This window comes from Mirounga leonina, unplaced genomic scaffold (genome assembly GCF_011800145.1).
Source record: "Mirounga leonina isolate KUSES-001 unplaced genomic scaffold, KU_Mleo_1.0 Mir_154, whole genome shotgun sequence".
Lineage (NCBI taxonomy): Eukaryota > Metazoa > Chordata > Mammalia > Carnivora > Phocidae > Mirounga > Mirounga leonina.
The window spans coordinates 20788379-20800921 of record NW_023270389.1 but is presented as its reverse complement, the minus strand read 5'-3'; the positions used below and the strand labels follow the sequence as shown (position 1 = coordinate 20800921).

The 12543-nt window shown below is 33.4% G+C and overlaps 2 protein-coding genes across 4 annotated transcripts in view; one reads left to right on the top strand and one right to left on the bottom strand.

The window, feature by feature from the left end:
• Positions 1-12543, bottom strand: part of CDC73 (cell division cycle 73) — a 113255-nt gene that overhangs the window by 46138 nt on the left and 54574 nt on the right. The gene's annotated exons all lie outside the window — the stretch shown is intronic.
• B3GALT2 (beta-1,3-galactosyltransferase 2) lies at positions 1859-9655 on the top strand. 2 transcript variants are annotated; one of them, XM_035010160.1, is made up of 3 exons: positions 1957-2502; positions 6426-6565; positions 6968-9655. In XM_035010160.1, the coding sequence occupies exon 3, from the start codon at positions 7095-7097 to the stop codon at positions 8361-8363; it is 1269 nt and encodes a 422-aa protein (XP_034866051.1). In that variant the 5' UTR covers positions 1957-2502; positions 6426-6565; positions 6968-7094; the 3' UTR covers positions 8364-9655. The 2 variants fall into 2 exon arrangements, with proteins under 2 accessions (XP_034866052.1, XP_034866051.1); XM_035010161.1 differs by lacking the exon at positions 6426-6565 and having other exon boundaries at positions 1859-2502; positions 6968-9593.

Sequence of the window (12543 nt, the reverse complement as noted above, 5' to 3'; positions counted from 1 at the left end):
ACTGATCTCCTAAACAAACTGAGTGTTGTTGGAGTGGGGGGTGGGGTGGGAGGGATGGGGGGACTGGGTGATAGACACTGGGGAGGGTATGTGCTCTGGTAAGCGCTGTGAATTGTGCAAGACTGTTGAATCTCAGATCTGTACCTCTGAAACAAATAATGCAATATATGTTAAGAAAAAAAAAAAAAGAAGAAGAAGAAGGTAGCGGGAGGGGAAGAATGAAGCGGGGGAAATCGGAGGGGTAGACGAACCATGAGAGACGATGGACTCTGAGAAACAAACTGAGGGTTCTAGAGGGGAGGGGGGTGGGAGGATGGGTTAGCCTGGTGGTGGGTATTGAGGAGGGCACATTCTGCATGGAGCACTGGGTGTTATATGCAAACAATGAATCATGGAACACTACATCTAAAACTAATGTTGTAATGTATGGGGATTAACATAAGAATAAAAAAATTAAAAAAAAAATACTGATCTCCTAAAATCCACCTCTACTTTTGTAAAATACGTTATTTTATGTAAGCACTGTAACATTACTCTGCTACCTACCTTTAATATAAAAAAAAGCAATGAGCATGAAGTATAAGTAGACATAGAGACTAAGTAAAAACTGGCTTCCAATTTTCTCCTTCACACTTAACTAGGAAAAGCCAAAGCTCTAGACCTTGGGTTTCCCATTTATAAAACTCTTAATATTCCTTCTAACATTTCTGGGAAAGTCACATAAACTCCTTAAAAAAAAAAAATCACAGGATTCCTCCAAGTACAAAAAGTATTTTATCAGCTACACTAAAAAACATGAGGACAAAAAAATTTAAAGTATTAGAGAAAATGTGAACCTGTATTTGAAGTAACAGATTTAATTAGGGAAGACAGGTGGGATAAAGCGTATATATGACTACAAATTCATAGCTTAAGTTCTAAAACGATAAATTTTTAGGAGTTAATGTCCCTGAACTCTCATAGGAAAAACTGATAATTCAGGCTATTAAGGGGGAGGGAAAAAAAAAAAAAAAGGCAATGCCCCAGTATTCTGCAGAAAAAAAGCAAGGTGCCCAGGAGACTAACCATACAAAGAAATATTTCAGAGTATCTAGTGCTTACTGAAAAATGTGTTTGGAGGCAAGTTAGTAAACAATCCTGAAATATTAGGACAAGTAAATATGATAAGTAAAACGTTATTATTCACCAAGAAGATCCTGTACAAGTATGCTATATCCACTAATCATTTTGTTGAATTCTAACATACATGTTAATTTTAAAGAAAAGGAAAAATAAATGCTGACATTAAAAGGTGATTAAAAATAAAGTTTTGCTACCTTCAAGAACATTAGAAACCACATTAAGAGCAAAAAAGAACTGAGCTGTATCCTATCAGGTGTCATTAAGTAATCCACTCCAGCTGATTTATAAACTCCAGAAAATTGGGGGTGGGGGGTATTTAAGTTATAGATAAAAAAATAAATGGACTGAGTCTTATCTAGATACTAGTAAAATTGGAGCAATTTGAGAAAATAAACTTCAAAGGAAGGAGTGCACTGAAGGGGTTAAATTGCACCAAGTTACATATAAAAGGTTATTGCTTAGGTCCCCTAAAATCATGTAAGAAACATGAAAGCCAACATCTAACACTGAAACATTTAGAAAGCCTGTGCTTAAGCATAAAGTAAAAAAAAAAAAAAAAGGAAAGGAAAAAATAAAATTATAACCATTTCATAATCATCCCATTTTCATATTATGCATTCATCACTACACTTACACTGAATATATATAATTTATCACACAGAAGCAAAATCTCTAAGCTTCGCCCTACCTTAGGTTTTTAGTCAAAATGAATGCAAACAATCACGTGGGATTCAGCCAAGCAGTGACGTTAAATTCTGCTCTGTCAGAGAGAGCATCTGTCAAGCCCACATTTAAACTGCTGCCTGCCTGTGCAGCAGCTGAGGAACCGTGGATTTCATATTATAGACTAAAACCCCAGTAAAACTGCTCAAAATCCTTCCTGCAGCTGCCAGGCAACAGCAAAAGAGAGTTAAATCCTATTCTATTCCAATACAATCGAAGCACTACATTCTCGCTTTGGCTCCTTTACATTGCAGCTCAGTGTTATTACTAGAAATATGGATACTGAGAAGAGAATACAGCACTGCATTGTCCGGCCAGGAAAACAGCAGATGTAAAAAGCTTCAATGCATCAACTGTCGGCAAGAGTCAACAGTGCTCCAATAGAGCGGACAACTACAGCTCTTTTGTTTAAAGAACGAGAAAGAAAGTGAAAGAAAGGAAAAATCTCAGATGACTAGGACCCATATGAACAAGAAGGGTAACTCGAAGACAAGCAGACAGATGGACACTTTGGATACTGTGAAAAGCAATCGCAGGAGGCAGACTATTGGGGGATGTGCGCATGTTCGATAGCATCATTTTTGCTGAAGTGATGGCGTGCCAAAAGTATTTTCAGTGGGCATAATCCTCTCCACATAAATGGCCTGACCAAGGAAGGTATGTCGATATCTTGTGTGTAATATTCATTTAAATGTCTGTTACCTTTTCATAGCCCCGGAGGCACTAATATCTGATAAACAAGTTCATCCAGTTCACCGTCCTTGAAACTATGAAAGGGTTTCTAGATATATGATTTTAAAATCTGTCATTGTTAAAGCTGTCTTTGCTTTATTCAAGTAAATATGTAGCTTGAAGTAATTATGGATTATGGATGTATAAAAGAGAGAAAAGGCAAATAATAACAAGATGTGCTTAGAGGATTCTCTGAGAAATTAAACTTAAAAAGAAAAAAACTGTAGCCCTCTAGAGAAAACACAGTAAGCCTCTATCAAAATAGGTCAAAATAAATTCTTATCTAGTAAATTAAAGTGATCTCTTAAAAGCGGCTATCAAAAGAGACAATGCAGTGAAATTATATTAAATAGTATCAAAGATGATCTTAATATTAAGAGCTTTTTTCAAAGTCCTTTTAAAACAAATTAATATATAACAGCTTTTACTAACGAAATCTTCCCTCCAAGATCCATCTCCCCAAATAAGGATAACAAACACAAACTAAGAGAGTATCAACAAATATTATTATAGAGCTATAAGAATACTAAAAGGAAAGCATTTGCACAGGATCACATAAGGCGGTGTGAGTTTTATGCACAACACACTACCACAGTAGATTTGCATGTTATTACAGTGTCCATGAATACAACTTTAAACAAAGAAATATCAATAGTTGCTAAAAATTCCCCCACTTGAAAAAGTGAGCTTTCATTTTAAGCAACTGACAGATTCCAAATAATCAAATACAAGATTGTTCTTGGTGATAATTTTTAAAGTGAAATTCAAAACAGAGTATGAAAATAATCTAATATAAAAATATTCATGAACAGCAATACAAGGACAAAAAATTAAATATAAATGTAGCTACTGCGCTTCTAGGCTATATTAATATGTACTAACAAACTACCATCATGGTATGTGTGTACCTGGTAGAAATAAATCTGATAAACTATTTAAACAACAATCACAGTTAGAACAGCAACTCATGGCTCAGGAACTAAAATTCAAAAATTTTTTACAGTTCTATCCACAGATCCTGACATTTGCTCAATCTCACAACACAACTCAATAACCTATTATTTAATAATCACAAAAGGCAAACATTTTAAAGGCACATGTAAGCATTCCATTCTAAAATTAAAATTTTAAACAAGTTTATCAGGCCCTATTATTATCACATCTCAACATCAACTCTCACTGCCAATACCATGAATTTTTGTTCCACTATAGAATGAAATCAGATGGTATTACATAAAAAAATATAGTTGTGAAAAATCTCAGATCTCTCTTAGATCCTTTTCTCTCAGTGTTAACAGCACCAATTAAACATTTTTATAAGCTAGATATCTAAAAAGCACAGAATGTTTTTTTTATTCAAGCACCAGTAAAATCTAGGACTGTTCAACACACTAAAGATAACACTTTTAAAAGCCAAATGATAAAAACTGTGTGTGAGAGAGAGAGAACGAGTATGTGAGAAGTAACTGAACATTTCACAGTTAACAATCTCTCCATGAACTTCCATTCATAAGATGTAAATACACATTAGTAACTTGAAAATATTATCAGAAAAAAACCCTAAGAGCTATATCAAACGTATTTCTATGCTGGAAATGTAGAAGTGCAAAACTATTTAGATTGCCACAGTATTTTAACTTTCTTGTCATGTTCCCACTTTTTAAGAATTAAACCACAACAGGCAGTAACTGGAGAATAATTTCAACATTTAATAAAATGAAGAACAGTTACTTTAATTTTACTTTCTTTTTAACAGAAAAATTATGACGAATACCTGAGAAACTTCTAATAAAGAAATGTTTAAAGCTAGACACATGCACTTCATTTATCAATGGGAGATTACCAACTGAGTATATATGAATTTAAAGCCTGGGAAGTTTAATATTTACAAACATACGAATGTCATGAATTTAAATTAAGATGCATCTCCATCACCTAGTGCTACAAAGTCATATAGGACCATAAACTATGTATTTATGCTAGATTACAATATATAATAATATGCTGTTTTCTCTAATATGGAAATACTTTAGAGATATCATTTCAGGTATACTGCTTTCATAAAATATCACAATTTATTACTATGATATTTACCTTCATTCATTTCTTCAGTTGTTTATTCAAAAATCTGATCTTATATTTACTGTTTCTTAAACCATCAAATTTACACTTTTAAAAAACATAAATGATGGGACTTCAACCAGATACCAAGCATATATCAACAAAAAGGTGACATATTTAACTTAGTTTTAGAATGTTTAAAATAGATTACCAAATAAATTTAAAAAGCAACTTTTGTTTCTTTTAAATTTATACACATAACCCTTATATCTACTGGCTTCTTTATGACGTGGAAGAATCGTTACTATTTATCAAATATTTCATGTGAAAATAAAAGCTTAGAAAGAGTTTCCTGGTCTAAACAGAATGGCCAACTATTTACAAATACAGGAAGGGAAAAAAAAAGTGAGTTTCTAAATCAGAACTCTCAGCTTATTTTCAGTTTAGTTCACAGCAGAACTCTTTTGCTGGATGGTGAACAGCCTTGGTCTTTACTATAGCAATGTGAAATTAAAGATTATGTAAATAAACTCTAATAAATAGCAAACTAGGTTCTAGGTTTTTAAAACCCCAAACTTAAATAAAAAAAAATCAGTGTTCGTATCTCACACAATGACTGAACAATATTTTACATTTGAGAACCATAACTTCTAAAAGTACTACATAATTTCAGATGCTAGAAATTATCAAAAGCTGGCGCCTTTACTACTATACTTTGGAAATTTGTTCAAATTCCCACCTACTTGCTCCTCCTAGTGGCTGCTGCTAGAATAGTACTTTCATTCATATATGTCTAACCCTTTCACAATCAGTATTTTCAAAGTACTTCATACTATATATGTGAATTTTCCTGTCATTATTCAATTATATGAGAACTTCCATGTAAATACCATTTCCCCAAGATAATTAAGTTTCATGTCAAGGCTAAGCAAATTTGGTATTAAGCATGAATCTCTTAATATCATGCAAAACATAGATATATATGCACAGATTTTTAGATAAACGCTACTACATTAAATTTAATTGACTAGTTTTCTTTTGCGTAAGAAATAATTTTCATTAAAAAATTGAAAAAATTAAAATTAGTTATCAGTCCCCTTCTCAAGTTTTTTCTCTTTAAATAGAAATCAAGTTACAGCTCCTTTTACCCACCTCTACCCTCACATCTTGATCCAGAAAAACAAAGAACTGAAAAACATGAACAAATTTGTGCTATGTACTGAAAAATCTTGTTCAAAGATAACACCACCAGTTTTCAATATGTAGCATCATGAACCTCCCATACTGACATCTCATAATCTTTTTAAAAATCTAGGGTTCTAAGTATCATGCTGCCAGAAGTCCTAAAAATGTAACAAATTTTCTGCACACAAATGTAGAACACAGCAAAATTCAAGAATCTTTCAAAATGCATTTTGTAAAATTTAAAATTTTAAACAGCTGGATATGATAGTACCTAGTGCCTATATTTTGTAAGAAATCTGAAAGGACTGTTCAAAGTAGTTCTTTGTTTAATTCTAACACGGAGACTCAACTGAGCTATGTGATAAGTGTTCTGCCAAGGCCAAAGATAATTAAAGATAATTGCTATATTTTAAAAATGAATCTTAAGTCTAAGTAAGGACAATGATCTCCTGAATACCTCATCTTTGAAGTGGAAGGTTAAAATCAGAAAGTATTTGAAAATGTTCGTCTTTTATTACTGTCTTAAAATCCTGTACTGAAGTTACTGGACCCTGAAAATTAATTCTGACAGGTGCATCTTCTCATTGACTTTCTCAACACAGTAGGGGCCAATGGAAACATGCCAAGCAGTGTACTGTGACTAACAGAACTTTGCCATAATCAACCTTGCACCGTCTGTCCCACAACTGATACATGACCATTTTACAAAAAAGGCCGCTGACTGTGCACCATAACACCAATGGTATGTCAAATCAATTTTAATTAATGCCAATAAATTTTCCATCTGCTCTCAGGCCTTCTTACATGGCCTCTCTCAGGAATCTAGTAACATTCTTCTCTTCTACATGCATACACCTTCTAAATCTTTAACTCATGTCAAAAGTACAAATGACCAGAGCTACCTAGACAATGAAATAACTGGAAGAAAATCAATCCATCACTTCTCTCTTTGAAGTGTTCATCCTGTTCTCAGTGATGTTATGTTACCAAGGGTAAGCAAATTATAAACTAATTCCTCGGTTATCATATTTTCACAACTTAAAAAATTCCTATTTGCCCTAATATTATTAACATCCAAAGTCTCTCTTCAGGCAGTTCTGTAAATATTTAGCATTTTATAAATTTTTATGTTTCATCTTTATAGAATGACTGCATGGGAGACAACGTGGCTGATTTAAAAAATGATTACCAAAGAATAGTACCGATTTGGGAGAAGGAAACATTTTCAGCCATCAGTACTATTTCGTATCCCGTTACTGGATATTTACACCATGCTTCAGTGGAGGAGAAGACACTGCTGCTTTGCAAAGATGAGCTGGAATGCCAAGAGGTCTCTGTTCCGTACCCATCTTATTGGTGTACTTTCTCTAGTGTTTCTGTTTGCTATGTTTTTATTTTTCAATCATCATGACTGGCTGCCAGGCAGAGCTGGATTTAAAGAAAACCCCGTGACATATACTTTCCGAGGATTTCGTTCTACAAAAAGTGAGACAAACCACAGCTCTCTCCGGAACATTTGGAAAGAAACAGTCCCTCAAACTCTGAGGCCTCAAACAGCAACTAACTCCAATAACACAGACCTGTCGCCACAAGGAGTTACAGGGCTGGAGAATACCCTTAGTGCCAATGGAAGTATTTACAATGAAAAAGGTATCGGACATCCAAATTCTTACCATTTCAGATATATTATCAATGAACCTGAAAAATGCCAGGAGAAAAGCCCTTTTTTAATACTGCTAATAGCTGCAGAACCTGGACAAGTAGAAGCTAGAAGAGCTATTCGGCAAACGTGGGGCAATGAAAGTCTAGCACCTGGTATCCAAATCACACGAATTTTTTTGTTGGGCGTAAATATTAAGTTAAATGGCTACCTTCAACGTGCAATACTGGAAGAAAGCAGACAGTATCATGATATAATTCAACAGGAATATTTAGATACATACTACAATTTGACAATTAAAACACTTATGGGCATGAACTGGGTTGCAACATACTGTCCACATATTCCATATGTTATGAAAACTGACAGTGACATGTTTGTCAACACTGAATATTTAATACATAAGTTACTGAAGCCAGACCTGCCTCCCAGACATAACTATTTTACTGGTTACCTAATGAGAGGATATGCACCCAATCGGAACAAAGATAGCAAGTGGTACATGCCACCAGACCTCTACCCAAGTGAACGCTACCCTGTCTTTTGTTCTGGGACTGGTTATGTTTTTTCTGGAGATCTGGCAGAGAAGATATTTAAAGTTTCTTTAAGTATCCGTCGTTTGCACTTAGAAGATGTATATGTAGGGATCTGTCTTGCCAAGCTGAGAATTGATCCTGTGCCCCCTCCCAATGAGTTTGTGTTCAATCACTGGCGAGTTTCTTACTCGAGCTGTAAATACAGCCACCTAATTACCTCTCATCAGTTCCAGCCTAGTGAACTGATAAAATACTGGAACCATTTACAACAAAATAAGCACAATGCTTGTGCCAACGCAGCAAAAGAAAAGGCAGGCAGGTATCGCCACCGTAAATTACACTAGAGCAGACAATTTCTTTTTCAAATGTGCAATCTGTAAAATATTGCTAAAAGCATGTATAGTTAAAACTGATTACATCCATAGGACAAGTTTTAGTTAAAACTCATCACATAAAGGAATTCAAAAATTATTTTTTTAATTTCTGAAGGTAATTAAAAATACAACATTATATAACAAAAAGGTATCCCAAAAGAATCTATTAAAAAAAAAACTGTACAAGGGGATTCTGTGTATTAACATGCAATAACAAGCATGCATACATCAATGGTTCAAGGCTTATGTTAGAGGCCAATAAGATGTACTTGCATATATTTTCCACATAAATTTTAACTTAAGAAATGGATACAGTCAAAAGAGCCTTCATTTTAGAATCAGTTTTTCATTTTAACATATAGTTAAATGTAAATAAAACAATACTATCAATCTTAAGGAAACTTTGTAATTGTGCAAAGGACAAATTTTCTGACCTGACTATTCTAGGGTTCTGAAACTATATTCCATGCAATAAGATTTAGTTGAATTAGTCCATAAACACATTTATAAAGTTCAGCTGTTTCATCAGTGCAATTCTCACCTAAGTATTTACCTTTTAAAAACAATTGGGATATTCATTTTCTTATACTAGTACATATATCGGGGGAAATTATTTTGACATGATGTGATAAAATGTGAAAAATCAATGTGTCTCAGGCTCAAGTTTTTATAAGAAAAAAAAGTAAATGTTTCAAAATAGTTTGTTTCCTCGTTGGTGTTAAGGGCCAAGCTAGTATTTCAATGAGTTACTAGATCAGTTACTGCACTCTTAAGGAGTACTACCACTTAACTTCAAGGATATCTGTAAAAATATATCACGTTCCTCTAACGGAAGCAAAAGTAATTACAGGCAAAAAGAGAAATGTACTGTTGAAAAAAGATACAGGATAAAGAGTGCAGCAGCAGTTTCATTCAATACATTTTTAAGATGCATGTCTGCCAAACTGCAACATATGGGAAGTTTATTTCCTGACAGCAGGTGTACACATGCCAATACTTAATCATTTTATGGCACCTATTTCTTTCTCAGAGTGCCAAGTTTACAAACCTGCAGTTTTTAATTTGGTAGATGACAACTGTTCTGCGTCACCAATTTCAAACCTTTTTTGGGAGGGATGGGGGAAAGTTATAAATGTTTGATGAACACTTGATTCTAGGATGACAATGTATACAATGCACTTTTACCAAGTTTTTAATAAAAAAAAAGGTAAACAAAAAAATCTTTACTGAGTGTTAGAGTACAAATATTTTCACAGTAATTTTGTTTGGCTCCATTACAAATTTTAAAATCAAGAAATAGTAACCTGCTAAGTTTAAGTGTTTTTATTTCATAAAAGTATGTAAAACTTAATCTAATGAAGATATTATTTATCCTAAATCTAATGACAACCAATTTTATTCTTGATTCTCTTCTGAAGAGAAATTGTACCAAAACAGAATTCTTATAATTGTTAAAGTTCAGAATCACAGAAACTATTTAAGTACTTATTTAGTATGATGAATTCTATTTATACTGAATTTATCTCCCATTTTCAGTTTAGTAATCTAAGTATTCTAGAATACATAAGAGTAATTTTGAAAGCCAAGCTATATAACACCCCCAGCTCTTGGTTAAGTTCATTTTTCACTTTACTTATTCTATATGATTATAAAAAGACTAAAATTACTAAATGCCAAAGTTATTAAATAATCACACATAAGAGGATAATACCAAATTAGATAAGGCTGATGAGAGACAAAAGTAATTCTTCCTTCAATGTAGAGTAATTCATTTACACTTAAGAAGTTAGAAAAAAAGGAGAGGGGGTATATGTGTATACAGGTATGCATGTACAGGTATGCATCCAGAAACATAACCCAAGCATTACTTGCCGAAGTTATGATTACAGTGTAGGATTTTTAAAAGATAGTATTTTCCTTTTGGAAAAATTCAAGTTTAAAAAGCAGACTTAACGAGAAACAGAATTCTTAACAGATAACTAAGTATCTCCCAGCTCAGACATCAATTTCAAATCATTTCAATATCCCTAAGAACACTTTAAGAACTGATAGTAAGCTGATAACGCTGCGTTCTCAAAGAACACTGGATCAAATAAAGTTTCCTACTACTGCTGAAAATCTTTATTTTAAAATAAATTTTTTTAAAGATTTTATTTATTTATTTGACAGAGAAAGACAGAGCAAGAGAGGGAACACAAGCAGGGGGACTGGGGGAGGGAGAAACAGGCTTCCTGCGGAGCAGGGAGCCCGATGCAGGGCTCGATCCCAGGACCCTGGGATCATGACCTGACCCGAAAGGCAGATGCTTAACGACTGAGCCACCCAGGTGCCCTAAAATAAATGTTTTATTAATTTATTTTTGTCCCTCCACTCTCAGTATGCAAGATTAATTCTTCAGAAAATATGAATTTTTATATTATAATATTTCAACATCTCACCAAGTATTAACTGTGCCTTATTCATGCCCAGTATTATATGATTTTTTTATTACACATGAAAATATAATTTTAAATTATATTTGCACTGCATTTGGTCAAAGAAAAAAATTCAGGAACAACTATAATCTTTATGCTCAAAGTGTTAATAAATATTTTAAGGGATAAAAATACCAAAACTTTCAAGAGTTACACTAGTTTGTTTTGATCAAGATTATAGGTGATGAAATTCTAATTCAAGCAAATAATTTAAATTTCTCACCTCTTAGTATACAGCAGAATCATATAATCTCAACTGGAATCTTACTGACATCTATTAACCAAAACCCCTATAAAAATACTACCAAGAAGGGCAGCAGGAACTATTTACTGATAGAGCATACACTATATGCCTGGTACTAAACACTTTACATACATGATCTCATAGAATCCTTACAAATAACACTAAGAGATGGGAAAGGAAGACTCATGCAAGAAGTTAAATAGCTAAGATCACACAGCTAGTAGAAAAGCAGATGGAAAAGAGTTCCACCTTTAAGACCATGATCTCAACCACTATGTTATTCTGCTATATATTTCACATATGACACCTGCTGTAAGGTCTAAAGAGCTAAGCAAAAATGGCCTGTCCTCTATTCTACTATTCTCTGATTATTCTTCATCTTTTGCCAAGGAAGGCTTCATAACCATTTTCTAACACTGGAGGGGCACCTAATGTTAGGTGCAAATAAAGAGAAGGGAAAAGAGGAAATCTGATCCCTCTGCTATTTTTCTTCTCCATTTTAACTGTTTATATCTGGTGGGCAAAACCTTAGAAAACTCTAAGCATTACTGCTTATCTCTTGCTTCTTTGGGCACGGAGATACATCTGTAAACAATAGGCATGTTGCAGTTAGAAATTTTAAAAAAGGTGGCTATGTGAAGCACAACTGGATCATTTCTAACAAACAAAAGTAACACTATTTATTCACTCTACTGGTTAGTCACCTATTGTTTTGGGATGAGTTGGTAAAATCCTTCTAGCCGATTTTAGATTTGGGGTTTGTTTTTCCATTTTTTACTGCTCAACTACAAAATTTCACTATTAAATTAGCATAGGTTTAAGAAGACGAAAGAATACTGCTACTATGTATACATTTCTAATATACCTCACAGAATATCACTTTATCACTCAAACATTACTCTCAGAAGACAGATAATGCACACAAACACTCAAAAGTGACATTCTGAGTTTTAGGAAGAAACCTGTCCTGCACTTCATCAACACACACAAACACACCCTCCTCTAAGCATGATATAACTATAAATCTTACTACTTTCAAGATACAATATATCAGAAGAGGAAGAAAAACACTTCTGTATCTGTAGGAATTGTTTTCTCTCCCTTTACAGAGCAAATGTCTGAGCTAAAGGACAACTGGAGCTAAAGTAATTGCCTCTGTTTATTAATCTTAATTATTTCAACTTCCAACTGAATCCTACAGATTCTAAATGTGAATATCTCACTTTCGTCAATATCCTAAAAACTGAAAAAAACAGGTCAAGATCATAAAAAAATATTAAACAGAAAACTAACATATGCAAAATACTGAATTCATGCTTTTATGACTTTTTAAATAAATGTTTAAAATACAAATTTATACAACAGAATAAAACTAATTAAGGGTATTTGTCATAACTAAAATGCTATTAAAAACACATATTAGAATATAGAT